The sequence below is a fragment of the Syngnathoides biaculeatus genome, chromosome 18, assembly GCF_019802595.1.
Source record: "Syngnathoides biaculeatus isolate LvHL_M chromosome 18, ASM1980259v1, whole genome shotgun sequence".
In the NCBI taxonomy this organism is placed as follows: domain Eukaryota; kingdom Metazoa; phylum Chordata; class Actinopteri; order Syngnathiformes; family Syngnathidae; genus Syngnathoides; species Syngnathoides biaculeatus.
Window position 1 is genome coordinate 4,320,007 of NC_084657.1, and position 10,209 is coordinate 4,330,215.

General features: G+C 43.4%; 1 protein-coding gene across 1 annotated transcript; it reads right to left on the reverse strand.

Annotated features, from left to right (window-relative positions):
- Positions 1–755: 755 nt before the first annotated feature.
- ywhag1 (3-monooxygenase/tryptophan 5-monooxygenase activation protein, gamma polypeptide 1) lies at positions 756–9,807 on the reverse strand. The gene is made up of 2 exons (XM_061802828.1): positions 9,520–9,807; positions 756–3,285 (listed from the first exon to the last, which is right to left on the reverse strand). The coding sequence occupies exons 1-2, from the start codon at positions 9,604–9,606 to the stop codon at positions 2,629–2,631; spliced, it is 744 nt and encodes a 247-aa protein (XP_061658812.1). The 5' UTR covers positions 9,607–9,807; the 3' UTR covers positions 756–2,628.
- Between the last annotated feature and the right edge of the window lie 402 nt (positions 9,808–10,209).

The following is a 10,209-nucleotide window of genomic DNA, read 5'->3' on the forward strand; positions in this document are numbered from 1 at the left end:
AGGCATCTGGAAATTGCACCCAAGGATGGACCAGACTTGTGCAATTCTTTTTCTAATATCTTGGCTGATTTCTTTTGACTTTGTCACGATGGTTCATAAAGAAGTAGTGTGTTTTAGGGCTGCATTCAAGTACTACACATGCGCGGGTGACTCTTTAACCTACTCTAATGTTGTCAAAAATCAAAATCTTCCAAAGAAATTGCATCATGATTTGGCATTATAGTCATAAAACTCCTCTCATTATTTTGGCATTTAGTGGAAGGATATGTTTAGTTATCCTAATTGACCTAAATAGGAAATGTTTAGCCCGATTTCATGTCAGACAAGGAATATATATATATATATATATAATAAAGCAAGTCTTTTTACATAGTGCATGTAAACTGGGTTTCGACTGCATTTTAACAGTAAAAGAAAAAAAAAGTCTTTTGCAGGATTATTTGTACAAGTGCCATTAAGACATCAATCCTCTTAAGGTTAAGTCACTTAAATACTGTATGCTGTGTATTCTGATTGACACTAATTAAATTAATACCTCTTATTTTACTATTATGGTAGTTTAAATAATATGTAACAAAATGAGGTCACAGTTATTGAAGTACAGAACATTCAGTAGGCCCTACCTGCTACCATACAGTACATTCCTTAGTCCCCAATAATTAACTCTACATTGAAATGCTAATGCTAATAACTATGTTGTCTCACAAGCCGCTGATGATATGATTACATCTGTAAAGTAAAATAAAAATACTGCATTTTTATATTTGGGTCTTTAATTGTGTTTCCCAAGAGATTTTATATGACAGATGATTGCAAAACAGAACAAATTTCCAACATACTGAGATACTGACAAGATGTATCGACCTACAGCAGGCATACTAATATTTATACGATGCTTTGGAATTGGAATATGATCATTCTGTCATTGCCAAAGCATCAATACAAAAGTCATCTTTATTACGGATAAGATTAATAGTCCGGGAGGTCATGCACCGACCATGTAAACAGTCATGTCAATATTGGGATTATGTTATTTATGTCCATTATCTTGTCGTGTTTCATTAATTACAGGAGTTTGCTTTCATGAGCCCGCTACACTATGTACCTGCTGTTAATGTATCGGGTCAAAGGTCACAAAGTATCACGAACTAGCAGCTTATTGTCCTAACCAAGAATTGCATGTCACCATGGTATTGTCTGTAACAGATCAATTTATTGGTAACAATTACTGTTTTGGTATAGCGTACTTCAGCAAATGGAGTAAAGAAAAGACATTTGAAAATAAGTTCGAGCGAACAATTGCAATAAAAAGAAATAAATAGAAAAATCATCTGAAATAAGGTCTAGTATTTTCCAATATCCTATGAATACATAACATCTACAGTATAAGTTAATAAATTGAAGCTACTCTATAAATACATCACCAGCATGCACAATACTGTAATATGGAGAATACTACAGCAGTTCTCATTTTACACTGAAGAAACAAAATACTGTCATAGGCAAAAAGAAACTGCAGGTAAAGTGAATCCACAAACCCCAAATGGAGCCATCTGGTACCATTGCATGAACAAACACTTCAGCCTTGCGGTTCCAGAAGCCGTTTCAGACGACGAACTGAAGAGTAAGGGTGAAACCATCTCTCGCCTCGTGATCCTTCTCCAGTACCAAACTCCACTTCTCATTTTGCTATGTGACTTTTGTGAATATAATCCTTCCCTCCTAACATCAGGAGCCAATTGAGGTTATTATAGTGACGACAATACTGACACTAAGGATTAGGTGTCCAAAAACAGTTAATTTATTCAATAAAGCACATCAGCACATGATAGGGACAAGCTGCACTAAGTTTACTTCATGAAGTTCTATATTTAGTTACAGTATGACTGTGTGACTTAGCTGGACACACACCTGACACAAAGCAAAACAAAAGAACACGTTTATTTTTTTTCCTCTCCGCGTTATCCTCAATAACAGAGACAACCTGCTTTTCACTCAACGACCCACAGAGCGCCGCAACTAAAGATGTCACGTCAACACGCATGTATGTAGACGCCCCTACAAGCCGCATTTGTCATCCGGATGCTTTGCCCTCTCGTGAAAAGCAAGGCCTTGACATTCAAGCTTACTCAAATTTTCGCCTCTCTTTGCGCATTCATCAAACTCAATTTCTGGATGCTTCTCCCCTCAGTCAATGCAATAAGACACCTCCGCTTCATTTGCATAATGACACCATTCGCCATCCGCCTGTGTGATGCGTCTTTACACTGGCGCCAAAGATACACCTCTTGCTTCTAAGTGGTATTCAAGCAAATGCTGCAGAGGCTACCGAGAAGGGCGATTCATTCTTGTTTTTTTATTTATTCTTTTTTTTTCTTTTTTTTTTTTTTTAAATAACTGCTGTTTATACCTCAAGCTAAGGTCTTCTTTTCTCCTACTTATTTCACTTTTTGCTTGTGGAAAAATAAAGGACAGCAGCTGTGTTAGTACCATTGGCTGCTGATGTTCCACCTCTTACCCCCTACCCACTGTTTATCTTAATTTCTAACTTTTTCAGTATTATTTTGTTTTGTCATTTGTGAGCGCGACTGTTGTGGTGTTTTGGCAGAATGACGCTGCAGACTCTTCTTAGTTGTTGCCCTCGCCTCCCTCGTCGTCCTGCTGGTCGCTCGTCCACAGCGTCAAGTTGTCTCGTAGCAGCTGCATGATGAGAGTGGAGTCTTTGTAGGAGTCCTCGTTGAGGGTGTCCAGCTCGGCGATGGCGTCATCGAAGGCGGTCTTGGCCAGGTGGCACGCCTGCTCTGGGGCGTTCTGGATCTCGTAGTAGAAGACGGAGTAGTTGAGAGCCAAGCCCAGGCGAATGGGGTGAGTGGGCTGCATGTGCTCCTTGCTGATCTCGTGGGCCTCGCTGTAGGACTTCTCGGAGGACTCGACGACGGCGGCGCGCTTCTCGCCGGTGGCCACCTCAGCTAGGTAGCGGTAGTAGTCGCCCTTCATCTTCAGGTAGAACACTTTGCTCTCGTGTTGCGTTTCGTTGCAGTTCTTGATCAGGAAGTTGTCGAGGAGGTTCAGCACATCCTGGCAAACTGTCTCCAGCTCCTTCTCGATTTTTTCCCGGTAGGCCCGAACCATTTCAATCTTCTTTTCGTTACCGTCGGCCGACGTCTTCTGCTCAATGCTGGAGATGACGCGCCAGGATGAACGCCGGGCACCAACCACGTTCTTGTAGGCCACAGAGAGCAGGTTCCTCTCTTCATTGGAAAGTGCTTCATTCAGCTCTGTAACCTGAAAGAGAAAATCAATTACCGGTATTAGGATGTTTTATCACTTCCAAAGAAAATGATTTTAGTTCCAAATGATTCTGATATGGATACGTCCAATTTCAAGATTTTTTCAATGCTAGTTTTGTTGAAGTACTCGAACTAAATTGGTTTCATTCTTCTGACACTATGACAATCAAAATCAGTGAGAGAAAAAAAATCTTCGGCTCAGCCCATGAACACACAGTTTTTGCCATCCGGAAGCGTGAGTCACGCCTCCATCACACTGACATCATACTCGGCGGTGAATGGTGATTGGCTGTCGTCATCGCTAAAAGCTTGTTTTGACAGGCCCGTGTCTGTCTAAGGGATTTAATCCTTTATACCCCACTGGGACTGTGCGACAGAGGAGCCTTTACAGACCTTTTCAGAGAGTAAAGCCTGTTGTTACTTTCTTTTTTCATCACCAAATTCTGTTCCATGAGCAAACCAGAGAGGGAGGCGGGGAGGGTGGGGGTGGGGGTGGGGTGTTAATCTTCCCCTTTACTTTGTCGAACTAAAGGCTACAATACATTGCCCAAAACAGATGAGTGATTGTACTTATATTGTATGTCTATGGAAACTGAAATGATTCCCTTTTCATGCATCTGATGGAAAGCAACAGCATCTTTAATTGCGTAGTCAATGTCACATTTCACTGCGATTACAGGTTAGTGGGTAAACTTTGTCATCTGAAGACCACGGATGGCTGTGCCCAAATTTAAGCATTAATCTAATAGACAGAGCTAACAATTCAATTGTATTTATTTAAAAAAAAAAAAATTAAAACCATGAGAATCTCTGTGCAGATGTTCTCAACACGCTCTGATGCCAGTTTCGTACTAGGAACCACCTCCCATGAGCGCCAACCTGACAAGACTGCAAAACTGTTCCTACTGACTCAACAGCGCCTCTGCTGGTTGACAGTCAACTAGTGCACTTGATTCCAGAGGTGACGAGTGGGAATTTCTTGTTGCGTTCTTCTGTCCAATGTGAAAATGCAGCTATAGTCGAGCATTATCAGCAAAAGTTTCAGCATCTCATTGAAGGACAAGAACAAAAAGCAGCAAATCTCCACTTGAGGGCTACCGCAGTCAACATCAGGATTCAACTGCATCATTCTGACCAAACCATGGAAGTAACAAATAATTATTAAATCTGTGCAAAAAGTAGGAGGGGGTTGTTTTGAACTGACTGAGCCGTGCTTCACACTGATATAACCTGTAAAAAAGCAAAAGCTGTTCGGAAAAGGTAATCCATTGGTACAAGCTCCTGTTTCCATAGCAACTGCAAAATCTTATCAGAGTTATAATCTCTAGTGGAAAGGATGCTGACATGGCTGCCTGTGTGGACAAAGCTGCAGTAGTGTGGGTGGGAATCCCTGCAAATAAACCAATTCCCACCTCATACCTTTCAGCCCACTCATACAGTGCCGACTTGTCATATTCACTTTTTAGGCGCTCAGATGCGACCCCTTGAAAAATATTTTAAAAAGACCTCAAACCGAAAACATATAGTCAAGAACAACCGACCAAAATAGAATCAAATCATTGATGTAACGTTATTGTGTGTTCTTACGAAATAGACCTTTCCCTTTTAATCAGTGTAATTAATGCACATTGGTTTGTTTTGTTTAGGCTTATTTAGGTACTTGATTATTCAAAGCCCAATGACCTGTCAGTATTTCCCCGACAGACTAACTCAGCAATACCAAAACACAAACATCAAAAAGGCGTTCATGTTGAGTAAATATACAGTAAATAAAAGGACCTCTATACTGTAAAAGCAAGAAGGCAATAAAACGCCATCAGTTGCATAATGAGCTCACTTGCAAGCACAGAGGAAAGGTGCCCCACCCCCATAAGTCATTGTAGAAACACATCAATGACTGTGGTTCTACGCTTCCCTAGGCATCATTTCCATTAAATTACAATTCAGCTAGAGTAAGACCGGACGGACATAGAACGTTACCAGAACAGAAGTGACAAGAGGGTCAGAAAAAGAACTTGGCTATCTTTGTGGCCAAGGCTGCAGGGTGAGCAGAAAACCCTGACAGAAGCCACAGTGCCAGTATGACAATAGTGCTCTATCTACCCATAATGCTCATCAATCGCTGCTGCTGCTCTCTCGTGACTCATTCTTACACACGGCACCCCAACCTCCAAACAACTGGGGACAGTCGATAGCTTCCGCTTTAACAGCCCTCTTTGGTCATTAACGTACACGGGGAAACGACAAAAACTAGGACTGTGCAGTGTGTGTATGTCAACTTAGAGTTCGAAGTGACTGACCAGTCTCACATTTCATTGACTGACGTTCTGATGCATCTACCAAAGACGTATAAAAGTCTCGCGGCCCCCCGCCCCCCCCCCTTTTTTTTTTTTTCTCCTGTCCCTGCTCCACGCTTCTTCTCTGGGTTTCCTTGCTGATTTTGCTCCAAGTCTGAAAATCTCCTAAGCTGATGTGACAAGCCCCCTGCTGACCCTCTTTTCAGGCAGCAGAGCACAAAGGCGCAGTGGACCACCTGACGTCACTGGTGGTGTGAATAGGGATTGTTGCTTTAGCCACAAAGAGCTAAAGAGAGGGGGAGGAGAAGCAGCATACAGTATATCGTGATGATGCGGCTTCAAGTGCCACTTTGTTGCCGTGTACAACAACCTTTTCCTGTTGGTACAGCCGCTGGTCATGAGAAAAATAAAAATGATGGGTTTGTCATTTCAAAACCAAAGGAGGACACGTGCAAGTCTCGGGAAAGGAAGTCTGCTGGAATAAAATGCCAACGGGAATTCATTATCCTAAACGGCACCACACTGGGTTGAATATCAACTTATATGAGTTACAAATTGAAAAGGAATAAGATGAGCTGCAGTTGAAAGAAAGAGGAAGATGTGGGATGAATTCAGAGAAAAACCTGCGCATACAAACTCCACATGGGAAGGGCCTGCGCTGAGATTTGAACCCAGAACTTATCAACTGTGAGCCAGGCCTACTAACCACCAATCACCACGCTCCCCATGAATTCATTCCTATAGCTAAGGTTCGGTTAGCTGTGTTTGTGTTTAATTCGTGAAATCAGATAAGAGGACAGAGAGCTTCATCACACGAATCCTGCCATTGATTCCTTGTGGACTTTTGGATTTCTGTTGGACTTTGTTTTGAGGGTTGCCTTGCTGGATTTATGGTTTCTTTACCATCCCTTTTGTGTGTCTATGTTTTGCTCGCAGTCTCGATTTGACCCTCGGATTTCATTATTTGATATGGTCTTGTCAGCCTTACCCTTCTCGAGGCAATGTTTTTGTGGTGACTGCCGTTCTCGTCTGCCTAAAAAGACCCCGTGTCTTTTCGTTACCTGCCTCTCTGCTACTGAATTATTATGCTGAGATTAATTATTAGGTTGTCTCATGTTAGTACAGGAGAGTATGTGTAATCAGCAAAGACTAGTTTTGAAGCGTAGTCCAGTTCAGTTTTAGTGAAAATGTCCATTTTCTGACTGTGATGTAATATGATACGATAAATCGTTAATCGTGTTCATCTTAGGTTTTGGTGTTCATTGTTGAAAAAAAAAAAAAAAGTTTACGCTCTGTGTCCCATTGAACAAAACGAGATAATGCTAAAAACTGGCAAATTCTAACCGTGAGATTAGAATTTCTGGGGCAAAAGCCCAACAGGATCCTAAATTTCAAGGCCCGTGGACATGAAATATTGACAAGAGACATGTTTATGGAGGTGTGTGAAATGTACACAATCATCATACAACCATACAAGACTGCTACTTTTTGTAGTAAGTAGGGTGAAACTCAAAATCTATATGCCTGGAAGGGAATTGTTAGCAGTTTACATTAAAACACAACTCTTAACTTTTACACAAACACATTTGGACCCACCAATATGCATGGCGGTTTGAAAGACCCCAGCAACCTGCACGCAACCTGACAAGAGCAGTGCACTGATCTCTTTGCTGGCTGCTCACAACAATATGGCTCAGTCAACAATAATGTTGAAAATATAATCATTTATCATTTCCACCCATTAGGAGTAGAATAAAACAAGACTGCGCACTAGTTGTCCAATTTAAACGCATGAATCAGAAGTGCTTGCCTTCTTGGTGAACCCTCTTAACGCCCTTTAACGTCCTGACTGAGAAACCTACATGCTTCAATGGAAAAAAAACCATTCCGCTTCTGGGGTTCTGATCCTAGCATGTATGAGGTAACCCGAAATTGTAGATGTCAGAACGTGTACTGGACTCTCAACGACCAACTCTGAAGGTGTAGTAAAGTACGACTTTACATACTGTAAGTATTTGAATGAAAAACACTTTTCACCCGTAAATGCAAAACAATCAAAAGCTTCTTGTGCTGTTAGACGATGTTTTCTGACTGCTACACAAACTAGTTCCTGGTGCACCATTCGTAACTTGATAATCACCGATACTTGTCATCATGAGTCAATGATGACACATAATGTTCCGAGATTTCCGTGACAAAAAAATGGAGCCAGCGGGTGAAAGTTGCTTGTGCATCTCTATACCCGCTGAATCTCCAATGTGACGAGCCTCCGTTTTTTTTTTCTCCCCCACTCAGCCAGTTGCCATGTCGACAGTAGCGAGGGATTCCCCACTTGAAATGATGGGTGAGGCTGGAGACACACCCCTTCTGCCCAGTGCTGCAGAGAAGACGCTGGCAGAGTGAGGGGCAGACCGCTTTCCCTGACTCTGCAGAAACGGGACAGGGCGGAGCCACGTCCTTGTAACGTTGTGGACAACTAGACATAATTACATGCTGGCTTTCGGAAGAAAAACATATATAATGCCATACGTGGAAATACTTAATAGTTTAAGCTTGTATGTGCAGATAGAGTAGATCCTTGTTCTAAAAAAAATGAATTAGGATTATTTCAATTTCTCGGGGAAAGTGCAATAACAATTAAGATATTTTGTTCATTATTGATAAAGTACGCCTGCCTCTCGATCTGTATCAATCTATAGGGACCTTATTTTTTAAAAAAAATAGCAATTTCCATATGTAAAAGTGTAGTTTAACAGTACAGTACAGTAGCTGCCCAGACAATATGCTGATCGTGAATTGGTGCACTACGGGTGGGACTGTACTGCATTTCGCCAGATGCAGCGACACGCCTCTGTGCAGTGCTGCTGGATTGTTGGGGGGTCGAGGAGGGCCGATGCTGCACGGAGGCTCCAGGATGCTCTGCCACACAAGGCTGCGCCTTCCATCGTGCGACAGTTCGACCGTTTTGCTGCAATATGACAATTAAGAGCTGCGCGCCCACCAACACCCACGTCTAAAAAAGGGGGAGAAAAAAAAGAGAGGCGTCTATCTTGCGCCCAGCATCTGCGCCAGAATCGATTGCGATCAAGCTCGAGCCAATGTTGTGCGTCAAACGCGCACCGGTGAAGAGGATGCGTCGCGATCTCGTGCAGCAAAAGTGCAAAATCATATTCAATCGACGCCAATTCAGCGGAACCATCGCCCCCGTTTCTCGATGGTCGCGTATATGCACCGGCACCCTCATGAGCGTTCGATGAGATGTCACTGTAAAACGTTGCATTACATGTTTAGATGGTCAATTCAATGATTAATCTACTGGGTAGTGATGTTGTGCGTGTGTGTGTGTGGGAGGTGTGGGGGGGGCGGGGGGGGCGCTGCTGCCTCCTCTACCGGCACGCACACAGACCGTAAAAAGGGAGCCCGGCCGAAAGGCACCGCCCCAAGATCAAGCGCTCCGAATTCTCACCACCATACGCCGCTACCAGAACTATTAATACTCCAAAATGAATGATCGGATCCGGATGAGCCAGTCTGCCGCGATGATTCCCTTAACATGTATGACAAGGCTAAAAATCTGAACATGGGCTTCAATCACGGGCCTGGCCGCCCCCTTGCTCCAAAATAACGTTGACCGAAACGCATTAAGAAAAAAAGAAACAATTTAAAAAAAAAAAACTTGAGGGTGTTTTTTTGCCCCCATTACAATTTGAGATCTTTCATCTTAACTTCCAAGCGTCCATTTCATTCGTATATTCAATTAATTGGGAACATCATATTTGTGGTGAAGACACCTTGCGCTGCTGCCCTGGAGCGGAAAGGGCGTGCGTTTAGTCACTCAAGCGCACATGTATCATGTGGATGGAAGAAGATGAAGGATTTATTAGGCACAAAAAGGAAGAATGAAAATGGGCGACCCAAGAGGGGCTACTTACCGACTTCATGGCAGCTGCCATATCGTCATATCGCTCAGCCTGCTCGGCCAGCCTGGCCTTCTGCACCAGTTGCTCGCGGTCCACCATGTTGGATGTTGAGCCTGCTGTCTTCCGTGCACTGGGCGTCTAAATCGAGGAAATGTGTCGCTGCGTGAGTTTTTCCTCTTTTTTTTTTTTCTTTTTCTCTCTGAAATGGAGAACAATGGAGTGCGCTCCTCTCGCCGCAGCTGCTGCTTGCCGTCTGACACTGTGGGGCCTGCGGACGGGACACCCCTCCCACTCGGAGCACTTTCCCCGGTGTTGTCCCCGCCCAGCTGGGCGTGTCCTTGGGTGGTGATGTAACGGCCTGCCACGCCCAGTCAGCTCGCTACAACGTCAAGCGCTCAAGTCCTTAGGTTACAGCACAGGTGTCAAACCCACGGCTCGGGGCCATCCCCGGACCATCAAATCACTCTGTGGTCAGCAAAAGCATACCTGTCTACTCGTACGGTTTAGCTGTAGTTCATACGGATTTTGCAGTGAATCTTACGTGTACGGCCGTATATCACAAATCGTACGGATTCTGAAAATTTCCGTTTGCTTTTGCCCAGAATGCTGCTAGTCTACTCCATTGTGGGGAAAACCCAAAGCTGGGGAATTCCAAACGTAGCCTGCATCAAAGATTTTTGTCGCAGCAGGCATGATGTTTAG

Excerpts from the sequence above, each read along its gene's own strand:
- ywhag1 (XM_061802828.1), bottom strand. The coding sequence starts at position 9,606 with ATGGTGGACCGCGAGCAACTGGTGCAGAAGGCCAGGCTGGCCGAGCAG. Across the intron at positions 3,286-9,519 it reads TGGCAGCTGCCATGAAGTCG|GTTACAGAGCTGAATGAAGC; the intron begins GTAAGTAGCCCC and ends TTTCTCTTTCAG.